At 37.9% G+C, this 27808-nt stretch overlaps 3 protein-coding genes across 6 annotated transcripts in view; 2 read left to right on the top strand and 1 right to left on the bottom strand.

Annotated features, from left to right (window-relative positions):
- The first annotated feature begins 259 nt into the window (after positions 1-259).
- LOC112562713 (potassium voltage-gated channel protein Shaw-like) lies at positions 260-9417 on the top strand. Of its 3 annotated transcripts, XM_025236145.1 has the most exons (7): positions 260-558; positions 1404-2152; positions 3489-4359; positions 5369-5449; positions 6720-6794; positions 7844-7882; positions 8312-9417. In XM_025236145.1, the coding sequence occupies exons 2-6, from the start codon at positions 1640-1642 to the stop codon at positions 7852-7854; spliced, it is 1551 nt and encodes a 516-aa protein (XP_025091930.1). In that variant the 5' UTR covers positions 260-558; positions 1404-1639; the 3' UTR covers positions 7855-7882; positions 8312-9417. The 3 variants fall into 3 exon arrangements, with proteins under 3 accessions (XP_025091930.1, XP_025091928.1, XP_025091929.1); XM_025236143.1 differs by lacking the exon at positions 7844-7882 and having other exon boundaries at positions 8242-9417; XM_025236144.1 differs by having other exon boundaries at positions 7844-9417.
- A 136-nt stretch (positions 9418-9553) lies between these two features.
- LOC112562714 (RBPJ-interacting and tubulin-associated protein 1-like) lies at positions 9554-13795 on the bottom strand. Its single transcript, XM_025236146.1, has 3 exons — positions 13650-13795; positions 11994-12247; positions 9554-11522 (listed from the first exon to the last, which is right to left on the bottom strand). Exons 2-3 carry the CDS (start codon positions 12049-12051, stop codon positions 10930-10932), a joined length of 651 nt encoding a protein of 216 aa, XP_025091931.1. The 5' UTR covers positions 12052-12247; positions 13650-13795; the 3' UTR covers positions 9554-10929.
- A 162-nt stretch (positions 13796-13957) lies between these two features.
- Positions 13958-27808, top strand: part of LOC112563310 — a 30034-nt gene continuing 16183 nt past the window's right edge. The window contains exons 1-4 of one of the 2 annotated variants that reach the window (XM_025237175.1): positions 13972-14057; positions 21533-21663; positions 23261-23377; positions 23708-27127. In XM_025237175.1, the coding sequence (XP_025092960.1) occupies positions 21550-21663; positions 23261-23377; positions 23708-27127 (3651 nt within the window). In that variant the 5' untranslated portion in view covers positions 13972-14057; positions 21533-21549. Of the gene's footprint in view, positions 14058-21532; positions 21664-23260; positions 23378-23707; positions 27128-27808 lie in introns of both variants that reach the window. The other variant, XM_025237176.1, reaches the window with a different exon arrangement.

The raw sequence follows: 27808 nt of genomic DNA, 5'->3' as shown, positions 1-27808 counted from the left end.
CCTGCTGTACGGATGCGAGCAGACGTGGGGCCGCTTGCTTATGCAGAAAATACTCCAGGTATTCGAGACCAAGTGCCTGCGGAAGCTGTTCTTAATTTCCTACATGGATAGTAAGATAACCGAATATGTCAGGAGCACAGTCACCTCTGAACCACAGCACGTGTAACACAGAATACATGAGGTCACTGAAATATGACGCTAGATTATGACGTAGGTTGGGTAAAGTCTCGTGACGTGACGTCTGCTTCCTCTCAAATACAAAGGCAATGAACGATACTGTACTGCGATGAGAATAGTGGCTTCGACTATAGTGTATGGTGATGAGAACAAAGGCGATGGACGATACTGTATGGTGATGAAAACAAAGGTGATGGACGATACTGTATGGTGATGAAAACAAGGCAGTAGACGATACTGTACGACGATGAGAACAATGGCTTGGACGTATACTGTACGGTGATGCGAACAAGGCAATGGAAGATACTATACGACTGAGAACCATGGCTCTAACTGCAACTCTGATGTTTACGTACAAGACGAGAAAACACTCGTAAAAAGGTCGGTCATCGTATCAAATGATGGCTGGTTGGACATGGCAGTCATTTGGGTGCTATGTATGCGTGTCTGTGTTTGATGCAAGATATAAGATGCTGGTCCACCATGTGGGTGTGCTTTAAATCATTTGTCAGTGTGTAGGCCTACTCCAGGTTGAATTTTCCAAATAAATGTCAAACACTTTTTTTCAAGTCGTCCTCTAAGTAGCTAAGCAGATTGTAGTTTAGCAGAAATGGGAACATGGGTATTTTCCAGTTTGCCCTATGTATCACTGCAAAACAGTCTCTAAATGTTGAGTCACTTAAAATCTGCAGCAATAAATCATAAATATCACACAAATAACTTTGGCTGAGATCTTGCGCTTTATAAATTCTTCTTGTTCTTTTTCTTGTTTTTGTTCGTTTTCTTCTTGCTCTTCTTCTGCTGCTGCTGATGGTCATCCTCATCTTCATCCTCCTCATCATCATCAACATGAAAGAAAATAAAATGAGAAAATCCGAGGAATCCTCTCTTTGCTGACAGTGAGAATTAAGAGTTAAGAAGCCTATGCACAACTGTTGCCATTAAAAGTCCAGCATAGCTAGGTTTTTAAGTGCAATGAAGTAGATCGCCTGGGATAAGGTACAGTTGTGTAAAAGTAGAAGTTACACTTTCAGAACAAGAATTTTGCGATGTATTAAAAGACCCACCCTGACGACCCTTATGGTATTTTTTTTCAAGGAAGCCTAATGACAGCCGAAGGAGTTGCAAGGGAGTCAGATAAGCTTCAGGTATTGCATGCCAATATTTGACTTTATACCAAGGAATAAATCTTTAAGATCACGTAACTATGACATTTTTTTCAACAGGTATTCTTTAGAACAAGCCAGTTTTTTGATAGCCCTGATAGTGCCTACAGCAGGAGCTGTACGGTAAGCTCCAGTACGGAAACGTTGACTATAATGTTACCACCATGACAAGCAGCTTCTCTGGGTATGCTTGATTGTACAGTGAGATTGAGACTCTTTTTTCGTTTGAGGATCTGTTGTTTTGACGATGAGCAAGATTGAAAAGAATGGCACAATCTTCGTAGTTAAAGTACGCGATGACCATTGACCTTGCTGAGCGCATTGTGCTCAACGTGGGCGGCATCCGTCACGAGACATACAAGGCCACGCTGAAGAAGATCCCAGCCACACGTCTGTCTCGCCTGACGGAGGCTCTCTCCAACTACGATCCAGTGCTCAACGAATACTTCTTTGACCGCCATCCTGGGGTCTTCACACAGATCCTAAACTACTACCGCACAGGCAAGCTCCACTATCCCCTTGACGTGTGCGGTCCTCTCTTCGAGGAGGAACTAGAGTTCTGGGGCCTTGACTCCAACCAGGTGGAGCCTTGCTGCTGGATGACCTACACGAAGTATCGAGACACGCAGGACGTTCTCGAAAAACTCGACTCCCTCGATCTGGATGTTGCTAAATTGACAGAAAAAGAAATCATGAAGAAGTTTGGCCTTGAGGGTGACTACACCTATGGTACACTCACCAGCTGGCAGCGTGTTAAGACCAGGATATGGGCAATCTTTGAAGAACCTTACTCTTCTACGTTTGCCCAGGTTAGCACTTATTTTATTGTTCCCTGTCATGGTTTTCATTTAGTCTGTATTACCTAACAGTAATAACCACATTATAACTTTAAAAACAAAATCAGAACCCTACTAATTTTGATTTGTTGCTTATTATCTTTAAAAGATTGAAAAAAAATAAAAGCAACATTACCGAAACATCATCAGAGCTAGCAGGTTTTTTTTTTTTTATCTCTCATTGGGTAATGCCGAAACATTTCGGTAAACAGAAAATAAAAGCAATCCATTTAACAGTGCAAGGGGACATTTCAATCTCTTAAAACTATTGTTACTTACCTCCTTAAAGTGAGTCAGAATGCAGCTGACCAAGTTTGGATGTCTTCAATGGTCTTAGCGCAGTGTTGCCCAACCTTTTCTCGCCCGAGGGTCGCACTGGACATGATATAAAATCTCGCGGGCCAGTACATGACGGTTTTGTCAGAATCATGACGTTCAAAGGGAAATTATGTTGTGTCTGGTTAAAATGAGCGGGCCGTAGGTTGGGCACCCCTGTCTTAGTGAGACACCTACTGAGCTCGAGTTAACAATTGAGACACACTACTCAATGTTTGGTTGTTGATGCTTAACAGGATCGCAGACTACGTCAAGATAAGAAATATTCATATTAGAAATACAGCTAGATTACAAGGATATCAAGACTGTGGCGTCCAATAAATCAGTAAAATAAAAAGTATCCAGCAAAAAAAAAAAAAAATAATGAAATGGCAAAAGAAGTGAAGCGGGGAAAATGAAAGCCTAAATAAGACTTGGAATGGCTTCAAAAAAGTAACATTTAGCTGGACTTTGAGCTAATACGTAAATTTAAACCTTAGAAACATTGTATAGAGTGGATCTAACTCATAACAAAAAATATATAAAAATAACGAAAGAGGTAAATAACAAATGTGCGACGGTCTGACACCAAACAGGATACGTTTGGATCCTTAACAGAATACGTACCATAAAAGACACATTTGGGACACGATAGACGGATAGAGCTAGCAAGAAACATTTTACATCAGCTTTACAATATAATCATAAAGTTACTATTTTAAAAGTTATACAGCTTCCATTAATATTGAAAAAAGTTAGGAACAACGTAACAGGGACTAAGCGAAGAATTAGTCACAACAGTTAAAGCATACAAATCAAATAACGCAATATTCTAAATTTTAAAAGGAGAAAAAAAAAAGGTTCTAGTTTCAAAACCATAAGATGGTAACTATCCGAGTACATTTATCTCAAGAAGACATGAAGGCATCTGGTGAGTGTACCATAACTGTGCTTGCTGTGACATCAACTGCAGTGATTAACATTACCCTTTCAGATCATCTCCGTTTTCTCGGTCTTCTTCGTGTGTCTGACCGTCTTGACCATCTCTCTGAAGACGCTGCCTGAAATTCAGATGGTGGTGCTGTCCACCAACAGAGTAATAGGTCCTGACGGCAATGTTTACGAGTATCTGAAAGGAGAGAATTCAGAACCCATGGAATTTTTTTTCTACGTGGAGAGTGTAATCAACTGCTGGTTTACCTTTGAAATCATTATTCGCTTTCTTGTCACCCCACGAAAAATTGAATTTATTGCGTCACCATCAAACATCATAGATATGGTAGCAACATTTTCCTTTTATATGGATTTCTCACTCAGTAAAGCGAATCTGAAAAGTAATCTCCTGGGCCTACTCTCCACAGTCCGAGTCATGCGACTGGTCAAGCTGACGCGACACCATGCTGGACTCAAGATTCTGCTGCAGACCATGAAGGCCTCAGCTAAAGAACTCTTCCTGCTCATTTTCTTCCTGGCGGTTAGCGTTGTTATCTTCGCAGCTGCCGTATATTATGCTGAGAAGACTGAGAATAATCCAGGCAATATGTTTACCAGCATTCCATCTGGCATGTGGTGGGCCCTCGTCACTATGACGACAGTGGGCTACGGTGATATGACGCCTCAGACGTACTTAGGAAGGATTGCGGGTGGCGTGTGTGCTTTGGCTGGTGCTCTCACCATTGGACTACCTGTGCCTATCATCGTCTCCAACTTCTCTCTCTTCTACTCGCACACCAAGGCTCGCGCCCAGCTGCCCAAGACGCGGCGTCGCGTTGTACCCCTTGCAGGACAGCCGGTAACCCACAGGATATCATTTAGAAGGGCTGGCAGCAGCTATGTAGCCGACATTGTCGAAAAAGCCCGATTACGTAAGTACAATGGCAATAAACTATTACTTTTTTTACCTTGTGCAAATGAAGGTCCCAGAAATACTCTTAGGTTTCGCATTTAATCTCTTAACAGTCGCTGAACTACTATTCGCCATGATAAGAGGGAAACCAATCAAAAGCATTGATTTGATTACTCTACACATTTCTTCTCAGCTTTTTTCTGTTACTTGCTATCTTTCTATCTGTAAAGTGCCTACGGAGATATTCGTTATATCTACATCTATCCTAGTGATTAGCTAGTCGGCATTTGTTCACTTTTATTTGTCTCTCATCATTCTTTGCTATGACTAGACTAATTAACTGCGCCTCTTTCAAGAAGCTGTTTGACATCTGCAATCAATGATTGACAGCATAGCGACACCACTGCTACCACAAGTTTCCAGTGAGCGACAAACCAGAGGATTGCCGCACAATGCGGATTTGGAATTTCTGGAACCGCACTAGCACGGTTCAACTTCTACCCAACTGATTCAACCCAAACGTCGATGGTCAAACATCCCGCTCCTCTTTCTTGCGGGATCCCCAAAGGCTCAGTACTTGGCCCTATTCTGTTCATTTAGTACACAAAACCAGTTAAATTTCTCATCAATCATATGCTGATAACAAGTATCTGTACTGCTCCATCCCCATGTCTTCCTCTGCTAACAAGACCAGCCGGCTTCTGCCTGTATTAGTAATATCAAAGATTTTCCATATCCGTCACCTACCCACCGCTGAAGCCTTTAAATGTGGAATAAAACACGTGTTTCATGAGAATTGTTCCTAACAGCGATTCACATACTGCTAGTTCACCTAACCCTTTCTTTTACTGTTTCCATCTATTAGCTAGTTCGCCTGCTCGTCTTCATCTTCAGATTCACGACAAATTCATAATCCTTACTGTTTCTTCCCTGGTTCTTCTTTACGATTTGTGTGTTTGTTCAAAGTAACTATGACTTTCAAGTTGTTACCCGTCAAAATAATGGCAATTTTGTTGTTTGTTTTACAGAGGCTAAAATGGAAATGATGGAGAAAGAGCTTCTTCACAAACAATCACAATCTTCAGCCGCTGAGGAAAACATGGAAACTAGTAAGTGATTGTTGTCTCTCATTTTTCTGTCAGATGTAGCGTACTTCAAAGGACTGACACGGGTAACCGCCGGTAACTAATATTTCTGACGATATCAAATTAACCTTTATTCAAAGACACAAGTGTCAAAATTAGGCAAAGTTTGTTAACCAAATTATGCAGATACTAAAACGCTTCCCTAACACTTCGTTCGTAAACTCGAGGAATGTCGTTTCTCTCTCTACTTAGACGCGAAGGCCTTTAATTAATGTGCACGTATATCTGATATGTGTGATATATCTATGTGATACATGTGTGCTTGCTTTAATCAGGCTGCAAGTGTAAAGTGAACTATTAAATGTGGTTTTTTTTTCACTTCAATATTTCAGTCATTGTCGTTGTTGATGATGTAAATCGTTAAAACATTGAAGAACTTCAATTGTTCTTCAATAGGTTAAAGGAGAAATGATCAACAAGTTAATAAATAACACAGAACAATTATGACAAAAAGCAAAATGGCATCCTCAAGCCATCAACAGAATGCAGTGCTCATTTAGGGCTGAGAGTAAACCATAAGGTCTGACTTTCTCTTTTCACTTGGTCAAAACGAGTTGTCCTGTCATCGAGCACTTCCACTGTCCTGAAGAGAAAATGACGTTAAACGATCAAACCACGGACGTATATAGGGATATTAGTTGGCGATCAGACTATTCCCACCCCTTCTATAAGAAAATTTCTCTATAGTGAACGTGAAAAACTCGACATATTAAATAAACAAAGATTAAAGACAATACAAGGTTTATAGTCTTCATTACATGTGTTACAGTCATCAGGTCGGTACAATTAAGGTAGCAGTGTCTCTAGCAGTGGGCAAGTATACACTTTATAGCATTCTTTGAAGTCTAGAGTTTTTCACCTCCTGATGCCTTTCCTTTTGCTTGTGTTTAAAATAAAAAGAAATGGAAAAAATTACAGACCAAGATCGGGTCCCCTCCACACCGTGTTACCCTGTGGGTTGTTCTCGAGACCCAATCCTTTAAATGTGGAATAAAACACGTGTTTCATGAGAATTGTTCCTAACAACGATTCACATACTGCTAGTTCACCTAACCCTCTCTTTTACTGTTTCCGTCTATTAGCTAGTTCGCCTGCTAGTCTTCCTCTTCAGATTCACGACAAATTCATAATCCTTACTGTTTCTTCTTTACGATTTGTGTGTTTGTTCAAAGTAACTATGACTTTAAAATTGTCACCCGTCAAAATAATGGCAATTTTGTTGTGTGTTTTACAGAGGCTAAACTGCACGTTCTGGAGAATAATCTTTCTCTCAAAAAATCTATAGACGATGAAGAAAGAAAGGAAAGTAGTAAGTGATTGTTGTCTCTCATTTTTCTGTCAGATGTAGCGTACTTCACAGGACCCACACGGGTAACCACCGGTAACTAATAATTCTGACGATATCAAATTAACCTTTAGCAAAAGACACAAGTGTCAAAAGTAGGCAAAGTTTGTTAACCAAATTATGCAGACACATTAATACCCTTCAATAATTAAACTAGAGATGGGTGATAAGAGCAAGAGAAGAGGAGTGGTGAAATCGGGATCAATCATAATTTATAAGTAAAGCGGTTTTGCAACTAGGCCAGGCCTTAGGGCTGACGTGTTGGCGACAATGGGGACCCACAGGTCTCACATGGAGAGATGGTGCCACTATCAAAATCAGCCTTAATTATATAAAGTCTGTGACATACTAAATGGTTTCATACAAATTTGACTGCTCTATGTTGTTCAATCGCATTTGGGGTTCATTTAAAAGTATGGGACAAATATGTCCCTTGGTCCTCAAAGGGTTAAAGCAGTAATACAAGACACCATTAATTGTGTAGAGGGAGCATAGACAAGACCAATCAGACACACACAGAGTTTGGCATTTTTTCTAATTATACTGAGGGCAGTATTTTGGAGGTTGCCTACTGTAGAAACATTCTTTACTGCTGGGAGAAAAACGCAAGCTGATCTGGCTTCTTCATAGGGCAACCACAACTGTTACTTGTGTGTGTGTGTGTGAGTGATCAGGCACTGAAAAGAAAATTTAAACCATAAATACACCATTTTCAGGATTTTCACTTAACAGTAATTTTTTCAATATTTAAAAATTGGGATTTACTGTCATTTTTTCTTTTTTTAAACATTTCTTTTCCATTAATACATTAAACATATTACAGGTTTAACACATTATATGCTTCAGCAATTCAGACCCGTTGCAATATAACATATATAACAATATAACAGACATATAAGGTAATGCATGTCAAAACATCTGTATAAAAGTCTAGTCAGTGTTAAAATTCTAGTCGACAAGTTGTATATAACGTAGGCACTGTTTTACAAGTTTTTTTCTTCTTTCACTTCCAGGTGTGTATTAAAAAATTTCAAGTTTATATCTATGCTGCAGTATCCGAATAAATGGTTGCAATTGTGGTATGTTTTTTTTTTTTTGATCTCATGAGTATATGCATGTATGGTTTAGCAAACAGTTAAGATTAAATCCAGTCAAGCATCTGTCTTAAAGTTATTACTGTATCCAAATAAAACAAAGTGCTCACTTCAAATCATCCTTGTCATAATCCCACAGTTGTTTGACACATAATTTTTAAATTTTTTTCAGAAATCTTGGACATATTTACATTTCCAAAAAATATCCTGAATGTTTTATTTTTCACATTTACAATAATCACAAAAATCATCCTTCTCTAGACACAGGTCACACAGGTCTCTAGACCCATATTAAATAAAATTATTTTTGTCCCCAGTATTCCATGCAGGACTCTGATTTGAAGCCATTTCAATTTAATATCCTTAACATTGGCTACTTTTCTGAAGATTGTCGCATAACGCGATCGGGCGTCGCGGGACTTGCTCTCTCACAGGTACATTCGCAATCACACAGAGGGTTCGGCAGCAATAGCAACAAATGTATTAACTTTGACAAAATTGAGTATTGCTACTCTTCCTAATAGAGTTAAATGTCTTTTTGAATCAATGCTCCATATTGCTTAGTTTGATTATGATGTGCCTGTTTTTATTTAAGAACTTGTGTATATCAGGAATTAAATATTAGTTAATATTTTTGTAAGTTTAGATTGGAACAAATTTACATGTCTGTTTGTTAGTAGTGTTAGGATTTACATCTGAGTTAATTATTGTACGCATGTATGTCAAATACATGAACAGAAATTTATATATACACGTTTTTATCACAAACAAGTTCATATTAGGTTTATATTGATGATTACATTTATTTTTTACCTTCTTTATGCATGTTCATGGAAAGGAATAATATAGATTATAAATTAATGACAATGTTTGAATGGATTTGGTTTGATTTACTGTTCGACTTTGTAAAATGTATCCTTATCACAACAATATTAAACAGTCAATTGTTATGTGTGCATTTAAACCGTCACAAACTCCTCTTTGTAAAAATCATTAAAGGCATATAAAACCATGCAAATTTTACATCATTTCATATAACAGCCTTCTAGAAATTCAGTCAAAGAAGGTTTATTTTATTTAGTAATAATTAATAATGGTCATTCTCATCAAGCTTCACAATTCCAAGGTACGTAACTGCATTAAAGAGGACAAGAGAGTGAAACTTCTTATTTCGAAATGTAATCAATTGTTTTCCTTGCAATGACATCTGAAAGTCATTCTGGAGAAAATGGCTGTGATCACCAAGAATGCCAATATCTTCAATGCAGTAGGAGAAACAAATGGAATCTGAATGGACAACCACCCAGTCCAGGATGTACCATGTGTGGGAGAAAAGGATAAGTTATACTAAACCCTGGTCTTGCCTCACTGTCTTGAGATAACAGTGTATATGATTATATATTATCTAGTCTGAAAATGAATTCCGCTGCCAGCGGTAGTGTAGGAAGATGCTCGGCTTTTGGAGGGCAACCTTCAAGATGAGTGAATGATGTTCACATTCATGCCTTCCCAGTATCTTTCTTGAGGGGGGTGCTGCAATCCCCCCCTGGTTTCTATGCTACTGGCAAGATCCACAAATTCAATCAGTATAAAAACACAGATTCAAATAAAACACAGACAGCAAAGACAAACAGTAAAATGAGTTTAATCAACAAGTCTGAATTTCTTAAGATGAACAAAGACCCTATCACTTACCAAGTGCAACATGATATCCAATAAAAAATTATCGTTATACAAAGAACTTTAATAATTTCTCCCTTTCTATATCTGCCACCTACCCACTATTGAATCCTTTAAATATGCACTGAAAATGCACCTCTTCCCTAAATATTACTCCTAACACCCTTGCCCATTTTAGTCCTTTTTCACATTCTTCCTTTTGCAATATCATGTTACTCTCAGCTCTCATTCTTTGGTTCCTCTTTGCGTTTTCTGTATTTGATTTTATTCTTTGTTTAGTAAGGTTGTTTATCCTTTTATAGCTCATATGTTGTTTGTTCTCCTGTCCCTCGCATGCTGCCCATGTTTCATTGTTGTTAAGTGCTAAAAGCATACTCCTTAGGAGCGAGTATGCACTTTACAAATTTTGCATTTATTATTATCTCACAGAAATTTAGATGTAGATTAATCAGATTGCAGATTTTTCTTCTTATTGCTAAAATGATATTTTCCTTCCTTACTACCTTTCTAACAGAAGCAGTCTTGTCACCTAAAGATAAATTTGGTTTTTGTTTTATTCCACTCTTCTTTGAGCAACCAAGCCATTTTTGAAACTCACTCTGAAAAGTTTACACTCTGAATGAGCTTTTAGGCTGTAGTTATAAAGTGAGCACATAAGTCATTGCCCTGGGGAAACACTGGGAACTCAAGGACAAACGTCTCATCTCCACAGTTCTTAAGTGGTGTGCCTCGGACGCCACGTGTAGCTTCAGCCTGGGGCTGTAGATATCAAGCAGTGACAAAGATGCCCCTTAATGAAGTAACATGAAACAATGATCATGCTTGCAGTGAGGGGAGAAGCATGAAACACCATTTCTTTTCCAATGCCCTTAAGACAACAAGAGGAACCGACCAAAGGCAACCTGGCATCCAACAGTAGAAATTTAACTTCTCTAGTCTTTTCCTCACGTAGACTTTTAAAAGCTGTTTGAGAAGATTAATATTTCTTTGCTTGTACTTAAGCTAATCTGCATTTATGCATATAAATACTAAAGAGAATATGTCTAATTTATTCAGACAATTTGCATGACATAACCCTTCAAAAAATTTAAGCAAACAGCTACACTTTAATCTACACAATGTTTTTAACACAGCATAAGCGATTTGCTATTGTAATTTCCTTATTATACTTTATTTTAAAACATTTAACTTCATTCAGTAGTACTCATACTTAAAATCATCCTGTTCTTGAGCGGGTAGGAAGTTTAAAATCTGGTATACTAGCTCAGTTTTGTCTGTAACTGGTTCACCAAACTGTAATGAGTTGATGCACAGCAATTTTCATCTCAAGGTCTCCAGACTGGAAAAGCAGAGGATGACGAAGAAGCATAGTGATAATCTTCAAAAGCTGTCTTCAAAGGGCCACACTTTTGTGCATTTCTTGTCTTGCTCTGATCTGGATACCACAAAAGTGGTTTCTTTGCTTTTTTATTTCCTTCCCATGGTGCTCTGAAACTAGGCTCTGCTAAAGGTTCACCAAATAAGGTTTCATCAACAAAAGTAGGTGTATGTACAAGTCTGCGAAACTGGTGTTTCATAGGTACTCCTTTTATAGTTGAAACTTCATAAGAGCTAGAAACTTTGGTCATATCTTTGTGCTCTTTTTCTGCATTGGGGGGACACCAAAGTAAAGGTGGACCTCTTCTAACAGTTCTTTCTCTGTCCTGCTTTTTATGCCATGGAGCTGGAAAAGCCATTGAAGCATGCAGACGTGAAGGGTGATGTGACGTAAAGAGAGTCTCATCCACAGTGGAGGATGGCATTTTAGTGACATATCCAAAATTCATGCTAGATGCAGTATATGGTCGACAGTGTTCAGTAACTGATGGAGGCTTCTTTCCAATAACAGCAAAGTCATCTGCCATCTTCACTAACTGATCTGATAAAAAAAAAACCCAAGACATTGAAGACAGAAAACAATCAGCACTTTCACAATTAATGATGATAGTACTAGAGATATCTATGATGATAGTACTTGAGATAACTAATGTCTACCAGAGTGGCAAGTTTCTTTTTATGTGAATGGGTCGAGCTCAGTAAATTAATCTACTCACAAAAGGGTCAAATAGAAAATAACTCACAGGAACCAACTGCAACCTGTGCAACCGCCAAAGAGCCCTGAAAAGAGAGACGCTCAGCAACTCAGAGGCAGCTGCTGTCTACAGGAAGGTCAACAGCGAGATAAAGAAAGGTGTGAAAGGCAGCCAGGGAAACATGGATGGATGACAGATGTCATGAGATCAATGAGGGCATGGCCTAGGGCAACAACTGTAAGGCCTTCCACCTCCTGAAGACCCTCACCAACAACGGCCAGCAGAAAATGTCTGCCATTAAAGACAGCGAGGGTCACCTGTTCTCAGTTGACAAGGTTGTCCTTGAGTGATGGATGGAGTACTGTAGCGACACATCCTCCAAGACAACCAGGAGATTCAGAGGACCTTTTCAAGTCCAATGTGAAGAGATTGAACAGCCATTCAGAGCCTGAATGGAGGAGAAGTCCACCAGTCTGGACAATGTGCCAGCAGAGTTGATCAAAGGCGGCAGAGAGGAGATGGTGAAGGCTCTTACCAGAAGAATGGATGCAGTCACTGGTTATATCCCTGCCTAAGAAGAGAAACATTAGTGTCAGAGCTAGTAAACGATAAGCCTGATTAGTCATTCAAGTAAGGTTATGTTGAAACTGATCCTGAACTGTTAGCTAAGGGAAAGGCTGTATTATATTTTATGTTCCTGCCAAGTCTGTGTATTCTTCATCTGATTTTTGAATCTTTACGATTCCATCTTAGGAAAACTCAGGGACAATGCTCTTTCTCTCCTATTGGTCTTGCAATCTTACCTTTTTCTATCTGACACTAAGACACCACAAACCATTACAATCAGTGGAAGGCCCATTTGCAGCCTACTCTTTACCAGTGACATCAATCTGATAGCAGCTAATAACAGAGAACTGCAAAACCTTACCAACAGGATGTCAATATAGTTTAAATGCATATGGAATGGAAACAAACACTGACAAAGGTTTGTGGAGTTATATCACATTATAAATCAATTGATTTTTGCTTTTTTTTTGTAAAGATGTTATTGACTTAAATAGAGGTAAAATATAGTCTGACACCGAGAGTGGGGAATTGATGTTTTATGCAAAGCCAGCAACTATGGCTATATCACGGCACGAAAGCCATCTCTGTGCATAAATGCTACATGCACAGAAAGAAAGACGAGAACTGAACCCAGGACAGCCAACCTTCACTGTGTTGGTAACTGGTACTAACCATTGCGCCACCAGACCGCCCTAGTCTGACAGACCAAATTGCATGTAGGCATAAGAACATTTACAAACCCATACCAAATGTGTTATATATACACAGCTTTCTCAACCTGCCAATAAATTAAATAAATAATAATCATAATGATTGAATTTGAAATGCTCATACTCAAAGCCACACTGTACTGTAAAGATGGTGGCAAACTATTCATATTCTAGATTTATCTAAACAGTATTAAAAAAAAGGGAAAATCCCTTTATCGCAAGGCATCTTCGCCAACGCTTTATAACTAACAGCTCCGGGGATAAAACACCATCAGCCATGTCTCAGCACAACTTTATAACTTAGGAAAGAAGATATGCTTTTCCTCGAATTCCCCACGCTTCCTCAATGCAATGAGTTGCCCTCGCTTCATACGTCACGAGATGAATGCACTTCTCCTTCCCAAACTCGATAACCGTTTGCTGCCAATGTTATATTGTGAATTACTTTTCCTAAGCTGTTCACAAAAACATCGCTACTAGCACACGCTCGTGTTACAGACATAGTGAGCCAGACATATAGTCAGTTAAATATTAAGTGTTAAATTTTGCAACACATTTCACGAAGACAGTACAGCGCGCGCGCACGCACACACTAAATAAATTTAATATAAAATCAAAGCTCTAAGTACCAAACTATAATTCAGTGCACGATGTTCAATTAACCATCTTGAATGATTGTTTTCTTTGATGACTTACCAGAAAATGTAGATCTTAATGCTGGAAAGTTACAAATCTGTCGTTTAAAATTATAGTTATTTTATAAAACCTATATAAATTGTCATTACATGGACAGCCTGAAGCTTTCGTTGCTAACATGTTGACAGTCCATAGCGTTCTTGTTAGCCTCATTCTCGTTTATCTCGAGACAATACGTGAAAATATAATCATAGTAGATTTAAAATAATTAATACATTTTAAGCATTAATATATATTTTATTAAGTTTATTGATCACAACTGTTTTTATAGGCGCTTTTATAAACCCTCGAATTACCCATAATGCAGCTACTTATGCTGAGCTTTCAATATGGCGGTTCCATGCGTGGGTATGATGGTGATACAAATGTCGTCTTTGGCTGTAACACTCTTTAAAAGAGTATACTATGGTATGATAAATTTTGTTGTTAAGATTAAATTGTCTTATTGATAGCATTATAGATCGAGTATGTTGCACATATGGTAGTTTTTCTTGCAGTGCGAAATGTTGCTATTTACAATCTTACACTTTTTTATTCTTGTCTTAGTGTTGCCGGTCATCATTCTGACAACCTTAGGAAGAAAAAAAATGTTTTTTTCCGTTAAGAGGGAAAATATTACAAAGACTATATCAGAAATTGGAAAAATTTAAATATTTGATTCGTATGTAATCGAAGTAAAATAAAAAACATGAAATAATTACACTTTGCGCTAAGGCCTAAAAATCAAATATTTCATTTATAATAAAATTAGTAGGATCTGTACTAGTGAAGTTTCTGGTTAACTATACTTCAAAAATTAGACATGCATTATAATTCCTTTTCAACTGCACTTTAAAGTAAAGCAGCAGTGCGCAGCAAGAGGAGAGCACTATCATTAACTTGACAATGACAGGTGACAGAATTGCGCTTTGCAGGTGTCTTGTATAAAGAAAAGTCAGCTGAAGCGCATGCCAGCATTATTTTTCATCTTTGTTCAGGAGATTAATGGGTGGGATCAATTAACTGTCCATAATGTGTAATGATTTAATTAGAGAACCAGTAACAAATTGCCAATATCACAGCTATCAGGCAAAACTTGTTAAAGAAGTTACTATATATATATAAAACTTAAGTAAGCAGCAGCTGCAGAACCCTCGGAACATAATAGAATTAAGATAAGTTTAGGAGATTGCAGTTGCCCACAAACAGTCTGAACACAAATATTAATCTGCTGGCAGTAAGAAAGTATTGAATGTTAAGAATTTGTAAATAATGTCATCTACCAGACCTTGTGTAGCTAAAGGTGTTTTATTATTGCTACTAAATTATTATAAGTTTTAAAGTGGCGGTAATTTAGTTTTGATTGTTGTTGATAAATATGTTTAATTTGAAGGTGGGTGGCAGGGAGAGAGTGTGTTAGGCTGTATAAGATTTTATTAACTACTGATGTAGGCTTAATTTGTGCAGATGCATATAGTTTTATTTATGGTCCTCTTTGCTGCTAGTCTAATGAAAGGTAGAGAATTGTATTTGATAAATTAACTTATTTAAATAAATGTCAAAGGTCCCTCCCCCCTTAAAATTTGTTTTGTTATTTTGGCTTTAACATACAGCCAGGTAAAACAAGAATAAGCAGTTGAAGTTGTGCCCTTTTGTTTCATATGACTTCATTAAATGATGTGAAATATTTTTTCGTTTGCATTTAAACAACTGCTGAATATTGATAGTGTTGATAAGAACCTGATGAAATGTTTTTTAGTGCTGACAGAATGTCAAGGTCACTGACATTCTGCAGAACATTGTAGATTTTCTCACATGTGCTAATTTATTAAGAGGTGTGTTTATGATATTTATCAGACAAGCTTCCAGTATGTGATTACAATAGTAATGCTAATGCACATTCATTAAGGCACTTCATAGAGTATAGACATTATCTCATCTTCAGCATATCTCACGGACAGTTGAGACAAAATGGTTTTTTCCAAAAGTTATTTATCTTAAAGGCTGCCAAATTCTCTTTTTCACCCAGACCATGCCTTACCTGATATTTGTGACCTGCCACCACGAAATGAGTCATAAGCTGCATAAAGCAGTTTCCTAGTACAGGCCCAGAAAGATGATTACGGTCAATTTTATGCCATCAAAAATTCCACATTTCAAATCTTAATAACTCGCTCAATTTTAGGACTAGAAGAACAACTTTAATTATAAATATCAAAAGAAAGGTCAGAACCTACACATATTAAAAATATACAATTTGCTAATCTCATATTTCTGACTTCAGTGGCATGTCACATTTATCCACATCTATACAATTCTACTCATTATGTCACCAGTCACAGTTGATGGCTACACTTACAGCTTTTAATTAACTGTGATATGCAGAATAGAAGACAGTGGACATGTCTTGACAGATATCTCATGGTGGGGGCAAGAGCTGAAAGAATTTCAAGTAGTCTCTTTACCCCTACCTCTCTCCCACCAAACATGGATTTAAGTGACACAATTTGCTGGACTAAACATTTTTGGGATGAGATTAGGTGTGACATAATCAAATCTGCTGGTGTCAGACAAGCATCATGCCAGTAAAAGCTTCAGATGAATCATCAGACCTAGACAGCTACTAATTTCTGTGCATGATATCTACAGTTATGGGATCTATTTTTATCTCGGTATTCCTTGTGAGTTGCTTATGATACTGACAGTATATGTAGAGGTGGATTGCACCCTTCTTAGCAGTGAGCTTGTCCCTGATGCAGACATCTGGCATGTGGTGACTGACATGCATCAGATGGTTGATGATAGGGACAGCCTGAGGATAGGAATCACATGCAGTTTGTACTATGCACAATGAAGTGACAGCAACAGTTGATATGGTGATTAAGTTCTTTGAGCAGAATGAAATGGCAACATGCAATAATGTGCAGCTCTTATCAATTTTTAAAATTAAGCTTGGGTTCATATGGCTTGTCTAAGGTAGACAGTGATTTTCAATTTATTGTCTAAATGAGCAGAAGTGATACCAAGCAGATTTTGTTGTAAGAAGTCTACTGTTTTACCACATAAATGCTTAACGTGGAGTGTGTACCCTGAATCGCCACCCCCAAACCTTTATCCCCAGACATGCTAGACAGGCGGCAGCAAGATAATCTATTCTATATAATCGTACCATCAACAATAAACATCTATATAAAATTACGACAACTTTCAAGCTTCTGCCCCTTTCTCCCATTTTAAACATGAAGTTTTGGTGCTTAAAGAAATAAACATATTCATGAATTCACCTCAGAGAATAGTAATTCTTATTTATACATCTTTCTACTGAAGTCATTCGCTGTCATTTACTTTCTCTCTTATACACACACAAAGTGGGGACAATCAGAAGATGTTTAGGGGCTATGATGCCCAGGTTGTCAAGACCCCTCCCGCACCACCATAATAGGCCTTTCATATGGCATGTGCTTATACAGTTTTTATAGAATATTTTTTATCAACAAGCACAACATCAAAGGAATACTTAATCGTGAAATATTGTTTTGGGCAGTTTAGAAAACTCTTGTACGGATTCAACAGTTTTAAATGAATACATTGTTTAGAAACAAAATCTTTAGAAACACATTTTTCAATACAAGTACAAGCTAAAGAAATATTGTAACTATATTTTAAATGAAAGATAACAGTTTGTGATACTACTTGCATTACTTTGCAACATTTCACAGCAGAAGGAAAATACTTGCATAACATTTTCTATACAAGAATTTTTTTGTAAATCTAGTATTTTACCTCAGAGATCCAACAAAAGAGAGAAGTGAGAGTATTATGTTTATTGTAGTACTATTACTTGCCTGAAAAAAAGGCAGTGGAAAAAAAAGAGACTCACATGGAGGGGAAAAACTTGAGTGTTGGTAAATTAAAATCTATGTGCAATGAAAGTTGTGAACACAGAACTGGAAAAAATGATTTGTACATATTTTAACTAGTGTGGAATCAACATTATATACACTATATGAGTTTCTTCCTATTTAAAACCATTTTTCCAGTATGGTTGATTGCTGAAGTTTTGTGTCATGTCAGCATTAAATGCCATAATATTTAACTCCCTAATTCTAGATGTTTCCAGCCTACCATTTCTGAAATTTTGCAAAAGGTTTTGTAGCTTTTATAGAAATGTATGCTACTCAGTATTTTAACAAGTTTTTTTTTTTAACTCAGTCACAGACTAAATTTTTTTACTATAAACAATCAATTAAAGTGTAAAGTGTTTAAGAAATCTTTTCACTTTGTTTAAAGGAAGTGTGGAGCCTTGTGCTTCACATCCTTGGTGGTCTGCTTGTGGTTAACACTGAAGTCTGGGCAGGTTGATCTTACCATTTGGCTTAAGCATTGCATTTGACTCAATGGATCATTTCAGAGATTAGAAATATCATGTATTTCAAGGCACCATACTTAAATGGTTCACTTCCTGTTTGCAAGGTCACAGATGGTCTATGGTTGTCAACTGTACGTCATCAGAATCTAGGTCTTAAATGCATGCTGTAAGGTTTTGTGATGGATGATATTCTACTCATCCTCTATAAGCCTTTGTCAGATGCTGTTAACTTGTATATGACTTTTACAAATATGCTGATCAGTTTCAGATTGTTTTACCTGACCACTTCTGTTTAGTCATGCAGTCTTGCATTACTGATGTCTTTAATTAAATGAATGGTAGTCAGCTAATGCTCAAAACAAAAACAAGAATAAAGGTACATCTGTTAATCTTCGTTTGACCAGAAGCAGTTTTGCAGTCACAGAGCATAGTCGTTTCCTTCAGAAATAAGATATCTTGGCATCACCGTCTATAAAATTCTATCGATGCAGGGATATATTGGAAAAGTCTACTGCATCTGTTGATAAAGGTTTCTTGTTTTCCCTAAAACAAAGTTGTATGGAGGCTTCTGTTGTTCAGGCTTGGCAGTATGGACGCACTCACAACCATGCCGAGAAATTTGCCGTTCTGAAGCAGTTTGAATACAATCTAGAAACATACCTGATGATGATCATTGTGGGTGTTGGTGATTCAGATAAATATATGAGTCTTTTTTTTTTTTTTTTTCTGAAGTTGCAGAGAGATATTAAAATAGTAAAAGAGAGCATGGAATTAAACTAATACCAGCTTATTAAGCTCATTTATTTTGCATGCATTTCCATTTGGGAATCATTTCTCGACTTTCAAGCAGTTGAATGAATACAGTTTTGGTGCTGTATGGGCTCATTTACATAATGCAGTATGTTAATGTTAATAATGTTATGTTTAAGTTAATGATTGCCCAGTTCATATCATCTATATAATGAAGTATATTATATATACAATATACTATGAAAGTTGAGACTAGTTTTCTGGTACTTGTGCTTATTTATTTTCACTTGTGTTTTTAATTTTTAAGTAATGGTGGTATTAAATAACAACTGACATCTATAAGCAGAATCACCAATCAACTGTCAGTTTTGTGAATGCAGAGGTTTGGTGTTCTTAATATTTCTGTATAGTATAGTGTTTTAAACTTTCCATGATATAGGAAAAAAAATCTGATTTGTAAAATGCAAGTATGAATTTTTTTTATTTAGTATAAGATACTGGGGTTCCCCCCCCCCCCATTGTGCATGAGCAAGGTCACCTTAATAAGACTAGCAGCAAAGAATGACCAGTTTCAATTGATCATAATTATTAGATTATAAAAAGAGTTTCTTTAAAATACTTCAAAATTTCGGTATTCAAACATAAGATGGGGTTAAAGGAAAATGTTTGTGGTAGATGTTTGGCACATGGTACTTTTAAAGTGTGACTAAACCCATTTTTTAAAGTCAGTAATGATTTATGTGCGGAGAGTTAAGTGGCATCAATTTTATTTGGACATCAATCTGTTTGGCACATTATTGAACGTTTGATATTCCGGTAACTATCGAATTCAAAAACAGTGGAAGTGCCTGATGACAAAATTGCCAGTCGTGATTAGATATTGTTTAAAACCTTGCTAGCATGAATCTGCATAATTCCCCTCCCCCACCGCCACTGCCATGTATATTTTAATCTTATATGAAGGGAGTATAAGACATGCTACAAATGTTGCCAAGGCTTCATCTTTGTTGGGATTATCCTATCCTGTAGCTAAAGGATCTAATATGTTAAGAAATGTATTAGGAAAGAAGCTGTGAATTGCAGTCAGATTGTCTTCAAATTTCTGAAAGTTTCTGTATTAACTGTGACACATTCTCCGTGAACAGAAAAGTTGTGGACCATATTTTCTTGTATAAAACAAAATGCATAAAACTACAAATGTACTTGAAATCAGTACTAATTATTTTCAAGTGGCCATCAGAAAATTGATCCCTCTTCAACAGGTTGTAGAATTTACCATCGATTTACAAGATAGGCATATTTCATATGCTGTAAGTTGCATTTTTTTTTAGCTGTACCCAAACTGTATTCACTATCTTTGCTCTTAGGAAAGTATGCAACAACTTCATTCCCTCATCATCCAGTAGCGTTTCCTAATTTTAGTTTTTGGTATAATGCATGGCACCATCCTTGATGACGATGCTCCCCAGATATGTGAAGCGGTCTGTTTCTAGGATGTTCTCTCCTTGAAGTTGAATTTCATCACTTCGGTCTTCTTTTTGTTGATCTTTAAGCTGGTCTTTTCTGCTTCCTCTGCTAGCTTGCTCAGTTTGGTTTGTGCATGCTGCTGCCGATGAGATAGGAGACTAATGTCATCTGCAAAGTCCAGGTCTTCTAGCTGTTTAGTGAAGGTCCACTGGATACCGGTGTTGTTGTCTTGGGTCGTCTTACGCATAACCCAGTCTATGACCATCAGGAAGATTGTCGGTGATAATATGCAACCCTGTCTTACACCAGTCTTCATTACAAAAGGTTTAGTGAGTTTGCCATTATGGATAACTTGGCAGGATGAGTCTTCATACAATCCCTGGACGATGTTTATGAATTTAGGCGGAATACCATAGTGGTTCATCAGCCTCCAGATGCTACACTGTCGAAGGCCCTGTCACCTTCATATCAATTGAACCCATTTGCATTTTTCACGTGGTTCTTTGGTCCATCAAAAACTAACACACTCGCTTGTGGTATTTTCATGTCTCTGTCACATTTGCATGCATCTGTGTCCTCACATTGGCAGTCAAACACTTGATATAGAGTTTCTATGAAATTTACAGTCTCCTTGCCATGCTTCGGTGCATGTCCTGGTAATGAAAATAATGATTTTAAGTACAAAACATTTCCAGTTAAAATAGCAGATCAACGTTCTGACTAAAGGATGTGGAAATAGATGTTCTGCTTATCACGGAGCAAAATCTTTTTTATATTCGAAATCAGGATAGTGAATTGTACAAAACCTCAAATGTGCGTCAAAACCGCTGTGATGTAGTATGTAGGCAATATTTCTGTGTAGTGATAAACCTTAATACATTTTTGCCTTGCAGCTGTCATAGATATTATTATTTTTGGTATGCTATAGGTAACTATTATTTACTGAGTGCTTGCCATCCTGACGCAGAGGACATGGGTCTGTTTTAAATCTTACATGGTGTTTCCTTTGCATTTTTATTCTGTCTGGGGAAGAAGTATTATGGTGTTACTGATGGAAACAAGTAGTTTGAGGGTGGGGTATTAGCCTGTTTTTTCACCTTACATACCTCTAATATAACTCAGTGCAAAAAGTCATATTTTAGCTCATTATCTAGATTTCTGACAGTTTTATGCAGTGGGAAATAAAAGAAACAAGAAATAGTAAACAAAGCCTTCAAGGAATTGAATTCATTCTGGTTAAATTTGGATATGACTGGTATTTGAGATGCAGAACCAGAAACCATCGCGCTTTGCAATTTGTTGGATTCTTCTATTCCAGACTGATGGCATCAGATTATGAGTGGGTCTTCAAGAATTGGTGATTCAGTTACCAGTAATGTCATGCTGGCAGACAAATCTTGCTCCGCATCAGAGCAGAGAAAGACAGAGGACAAGAAGGCCAAAAAGAAGGCAATTTCATCATTGGTGCTTTAGTTTTCTCTGATAATAAATGCAAGAGACTGTCTGCCTTACAAAGATGATATGATATGATGTTATGGTACATTAAGCATTTAAAAACATTTTAGGCCCTTCATTTAAACAAATTTCCAGACTTATGTGTAGCCTCTGTTAAAAAAAGACCTGAAGAAGTAAAGCTGATGGTTCGTGAGTCATAGTGGTTTATAAATTACGACAGATTTTAAAAATTGCAAGATAGTAAAAAGAAGGGTTTAGATATATTTTGGCATGTGAAAGCTCTTTAATAATCTGGTTTTTTATGGTTTTGTAAAAGCAGGGTTTCTATTGTTAAAGCATTAATACAGTTTTCAATTTTATATATCTTCCAAGCTGTACTCAGTCCTTACTTACATTAGTTGTCTTACATGGTGTGATGATGTGTCCGTCTGAGGTGACCTTGTGCGGGGTGTCCACTGAACCTCCTGTTGCTGTGTTACTATATGAGTGGGTGTGTGTGCACATGTGTGTGTGTATGTCGCCAGAATCTATTCCCTTTCATCTCTCACATAATTCTTCCCTCTAGTGTGCTGGCGTGTCATCATACCTATAATTGCCCTTGTGGATGAATAAAGTTGTATTGAATTGAATTGAATGGTATAATTTTGATCTTTTTGTTCAAAACTAGCTGGATTGTTTCTCTTGTAGTATTGGGTCTAGTGTTGCAAAAGTGTACTTGTAGGGTTTTGTTGTAGTTTTTGAATTGTTCATACTAGTTTTTCTCTCAGGTAGTTTGCTTTGTGCTGATCATTAAGTTAGCACAAGTGCAACTGCTTTTCTGGACAAATTTTATTAGTCAGCCAGTTTCAGGTATTTGATCTGCATGATCTCTAAAAGTAAGTTTCTTTGAGAGCCCAGGATGTAATTAATGTGTAATTAATCTTTTAAAGTGCTCAAGAGGATGAACCAAAAGGGATTTAAAAAAGCATCCAGAAGTGAGAGTTGCACTGCTGGTATTTTATTTAGGTGCTTTAAAAATTTTTTTACACAAGCTGGAAGACTGCTCTTCCTTTATGCATGTCAAAAATGGTCTAATATACTTTATATCTTAACAAGGTATATAAGAGGCTTAAATCTGATGTTAAAGAGTATAAGTGCCATCTTTATTTCTTTGTTAGTTTGATAAAATGGCTTTATTAAAATTGTGGTTTACAGAACAGGCTGGCTTAAAATCTAGGCTTGGAGAAGTGCTGGTAAGTCACTGTAAAATGCTTGCACATCAGGAAAAGTATACTTGCGAAACATCATTGCTATAGATGTTTATGTAGGAGGTAGAATGAACTTTGTCAGAAGTATGAGAAAGCGTTCATACATTATGATCACTTCTTGGGAATCCAGGAATGGGATACCATGCAGAATGTGCCTCTTTTTTCTCCCTGCTCTTGTACATTTTGGTAATTTACTTGGAAACTGGTACAAAAAGGCCAATTTCTTAACACTTCATTTTCATGGTGTATTTGGTTTCACTAGGGCTCAGGAGTGAGGTTTCCTAACCCACCCCATCCCAATCCTTTACTCTCCTTTGTTTCTTTAAAAGTTTTTCTTTCTACAGATTTCTGATGGCTCCAAAAAGCTTTGTATTCAGTGTGTGAGGCGAGGAGTCCAGTCCAAACTACGTCTGTATCAAATCCATCTTCATGAAGCAATTTTAATGTGTGAAAATGCTGATGTAAGTTTCTTTACAAAGTATTTTTTTTAAAGGGCTTGAAAATGGTATTTTTTTCCTCAGATTGAGCAATAATAACCAAGAATAATAAGTATAGGCAATATTTGTATTACCTTAGCATGTCAGCACATTAGGAAGCCATTTACATTTTCTGTTATTCAAGATATAGTGATAAAGGCATTAGTACATTCCCTTGAGTATAGCATGATGTGTGTAGCTTTCATGCATGCATTTTTCATTCCTTCCAAAGGATAAATAGCTACATAACTTGCAACCCATTTTTGTTGAACCACTTTGAGGATGACCAATCATTATATTCTGAATTTATTGCAGTGTACATACTCATTGCAAGGAAGTGAAGAACTACCACAAGTGATTAGTCGTGACTTCAACAGCATCAAAAGACTTCGAGGTCGGCTGCCACCTGCATTTCGTACATTTGCTGGCTCTCAAGGTCTTCATGTAGCTAGAATTCGTGGTGGTGTTGCCAGTGAAGGTTTCCTCACACCAGTGTCTTACCTGTCACGTTCATCGTCTCCTGTTAGTCAGGCAGCTTCTGATAGTGCTGTGGTTGGGGTTTCTTCAAAAGACACATCTTTCTTTTCAGAATTAAGTCTTTTGAAAAAACCTTTTTTAAAGTCACATGAATCCAAAGTCAAATCAGTACCAGTAGATAGTAAGCTCAAGCAGGAAAAGTATGTGCTAGGACAGGAGATACATTGCTTTGGTCAGAATGATGAAGATGATCTGTCAGTGTTGTTGAATGACTATGATGATGCAGGAGACACAGTGAATTGCAGGCAGTCAACCCATAGCCAGATACAGCCTAGCACAGCAAAATTAAATTCTGCTTGCCTAGAGGACATCATAGCAATGGATGGGTTTGAGGATACTTACACAGATGATGTAAGAGCATGTGGTGATTCAGCACACAGCCAGCCTGTAGATAAGGAATCTGTTCATTGCGCAGGCGATGGAGGGTCCAACGGTTACACATCTGAGGCTTTGCCAGATCATGGTATGGCAAAGCAAGTTGAAGGACAAGCAGGAGATTTTATTGCAAAGAGTTCTCTTTCTGATGCACACAAGGGTGTACAAGTATTAAAAGAAAATGACCAGGCACTTGACAGTTTTATGGAACAGACAACAAGTACTTCAGTAACGCAAGAATATATTCTGACAGATTCTCACACAGTGCATCTTTCAGAGGAGTTGGTAATAAAACCCACTATTAGTAATTCTGTGGTTGCTGAAGGTGGGCCAAGAGAGCTCTCGCCTGTTTCCTCTGAAAGTAGCTCTCCTCAGGAGCACAGTTTTGGTTCATTTTGTCCAGAAAAAACAGATATATGTCTTGCTTCAATTGATAAAGTAACAGAAGAATACCCCATTGTTTGTATAACGGCTGTGAAATCTGATAAAAGTTCATCTGTAGGGACTGCAGTTTTAGAATCCGGAACTTGCCTATCAGAAGAGAGAGGTGATTTGTCCCATACAGACTTGGGTGTAAACGCACCAAATACAGGGAGGCAGACTTATGCTACCGACGAGATGAGTTCATTAATAAACTATAAAGATGGTGGAAATAAGAGTGCTTCCTCACATGAAAATTTTGATGAAAACGATCATTATCTGAAATCATCCAGCACACAGGCTGAGACTCTTGTTATGGCTTGTGATGCCATGTATGAAACAGTGGGAGAAAGTGGCTCTTCAGTTTCGCAAAAGAGTTGTGTCCCATTAAGAGGAACATTTTTGGACATGACATGTACAGAAACAGAGACAAATAAACCAAGAGATGAGACTAATGCCAGCAGCATTGTATCACACACAAGTGGGTTTGCCTTTTGTTCAGCTGAGGAGGATAGGCAAAATGTGTGTGGGGAGACTGAGAAACAGCATGAGCAACAACAATCCAGCATCCCTGCATGTGATAATGATACTCTGTCAGCTGTTGCCAAGGTGCAGGAAAGCATACAAGATCAGCAGACTGTTTTTCAGTCCATTACTTCTGAGATAATGGCAGATCACAGTGCAACAGAGTTGCAGACTAGTGGCATCATGGAGGAAAATGAGGTCCATTGTCAGCATTTTGCAGACTCCATAGACAAAAAATGCATTGCACAGTCCCAGGTTAGTACTGCAATGAAAGAGAACATCGATCTCCAGACTGTTGATGTTATTACGCAAGAGTGTGTTGCGCAGCCCCAGTCTGGTGACAGTGTGATAAAGGAGAATATGGCACAATCCATCAGTTCTGGTGATGGGGTTGATGAGGTTGTGGTGATGTCTCAGGCTACTGTTGAGGATAACCTTTTACTAACCCAAAAACTAGATACAGATTCTGGTAACTTCAGTTCTGTGGAAAAAACAGAGCCAGTTCTGCAAGGCATAGGCTCTGTTCATCAGCAGGTTACAGAGTCTGAAGCCGAGCAGCAGTTGGTAGAGGAGATAATTGATGAGGAAACTAGTGCTGTGGTGTACCAAAGTGAGCAATTTTGTGAGAATGGGCCTGAAGAAGAGCAACAAATGAATCCAGTGCAACAAGCAGAACACGGTGTTGTGCAGGAAGAGATTTTTGTAACCAGTCTGCCACAGGAGTCTCTACCAGAAGGCACGAATAAGAAAGATGCAAAAAGCAGACATGTTTCCACAGGAGTATTGGAAGGTGAGTCAGGTGATCTTGAGCATTTTACCGTGTCCACTGATGGACAGAGTAATGAGAGCGAGTCAGGGCAAGAAATTTGCATTGATAACTCTGACTACTATGATCAAGTATCCACAACATACGAGCAAGGATTTGAGCGGGAGGTGTCACAAGGAACACCGGCCCATGAAGGAGGTATTGCTTTTTTAGAGAGGGGTGAAGAGGTGGCAGCGTCACCTGATGAAGCTGGGACTGGCAGCTCTGGCACAGCACCACTGCCACAGGCTGATGTTCTGGCTGTGGCATCTGAAATGGCTGGCGTTGGTGTGTACCAACAGGGCACAGAAACAATGGAAGTCAACATGCAGGAACAGGAAACTTGTAGCAATGACTCCGAAAATGCAGATGGTCAGGGAGATATGGATATAGAAGAGTTTGTACCTGTGGCTATTGAGACTCGACGCATTGCTGCTGTTGATACAGACAGAGAAACAGAAGGTGTTACCACAGAGATACAGCATCTTGCTGTAAAAGAAGAAGATGAATCTGCCCATCAACAGATCCTGCAACCATCTGGCCTAAGATCATTGTTGCCACAACATCTGACCCAATTACCTACTGCAGCCTCTTCTACGTATCTGATGCCGCATGCTTCAGCTGTGCAGCAGCAACAGCAAACTGAAGTGGTGGTGCCACAAGAACATGGTATAGAACAAGAGGCTAGTCTTGAGCAGCAGCGAGCAGCAGCTTTAGGTGAAGTGGCATTAGAACGAGTGTTTCAAGACGCAGCAGTAAGAGGCACAGGAATGCAAGTGGTCAACCTTTATGTCCAGTGGCAGAATGTGGATGCTTTGTGTTGGTTGGATGTTCTTCTGTGCATGTTAGTTCACTCCCCAACAGCTACAGCAATAATGACTCCTGCACAGCAGCAGAATCTGCAAGGCACCATTCTGGCAACACTGTTCAAAGCATACCACCAGTCTCAGGCCATCTTACAGAACCTGTTGGCCAGAGCTGCCCAACAAGAGGCACAGCTGCATGCTTCACAGTGTGATGTCGATGGTAATCCTTTGCAGCCAGCTGTGCACACCATCAATATCGTTGACAAGGTATGAGGGTAGAAAAATATACTTCTTAAAAATATACTTCTCTCTTTTTTTTTTTTAATAGTGGTAAAGTTTTAAAACTTGCAGCACACAATGCATGCAGCATATGGAGGATTGTCTTGGTTTTCTTTTATTTATTCTTTAATCCTGGGTGATTTGCATTTTTGATTTTTTTTTTTTTTTTTAAACAAATGTAGATGTTGGCAAAAAGTGTCTGCTCATTAATTGCAGTATCTTATGTGTAGCAGTTAAAGAAATATTCTTATGCGAAGTCTGTGTTTTGCACCTGTAATCACCAGGTGCCAAAAACTGGCTCTACATTGCTTTAGTATTATGCTGCCAGCTATTACATGCCAGCTTGGCATGCCATAAAATTCCATGAGACAATCTTATTGTCCTTCATGATATAATTATTAATAGTTTAATAGACAAAAGGCAAACTCTTTTTATAGGCTTGAAAGTACTTTTTAGTGACTATTAAATGTATAAAAAAATTTTTAAATGTATTTCAAGGAACCAAAATTTCTTAAGAAGCAGTCTCTGCAGATTGTGACTTAATGACTGCGAAGTGCTGTCAGTTTAGTCAAATGCTGTGGGAGATGTATTTGTGAATTGCTGTGTGAAATGTTACATTTTAGCTTACAAGTTTCTCCTGAAATTATGACTTATCAGAGGAACAGGATT

Source organism: Pomacea canaliculata, linkage group LG4, assembly GCF_003073045.1.
Source record: "Pomacea canaliculata isolate SZHN2017 linkage group LG4, ASM307304v1, whole genome shotgun sequence".
In the NCBI taxonomy this organism is placed as follows: domain Eukaryota; kingdom Metazoa; phylum Mollusca; class Gastropoda; order Architaenioglossa; family Ampullariidae; genus Pomacea; species Pomacea canaliculata.
The sequence above is the reverse complement of the archived record's forward strand: the minus strand, read 5'-3'. Positions and strand labels throughout refer to the sequence as shown.

Excerpts from the sequence above, each read along its gene's own strand:
- LOC112562714 (XM_025236146.1), bottom strand. The coding sequence starts at position 12,051 with ATGTGTCGCTACAGTACTCCATCCATCACTCAAGGACAACCTTGTCAA. Across the intron at positions 11,523-11,993 it reads ACCTTGTCAACTGAGAACAG|ATCAGTTAGTGAAGATGGCA; the intron begins GTGACCCTCGCT and ends TTTTTTTATCAG.
- LOC112562713 (XM_025236143.1), top strand. The coding sequence starts at position 1,640 with ATGACCATTGACCTTGCTGAGCGCATTGTGCTCAACGTGGGCGGCATC. Across the intron at positions 4,360-5,368 it reads TGTCGAAAAAGCCCGATTAC|AGGCTAAAATGGAAATGATG; the intron begins GTAAGTACAATG and ends TTTGTTTTACAG. Across the intron at positions 5,450-6,719 it reads TGAGGAAAACATGGAAACTA|AGGCTAAACTGCACGTTCTG; the intron begins GTAAGTGATTGT and ends TGTGTTTTACAG.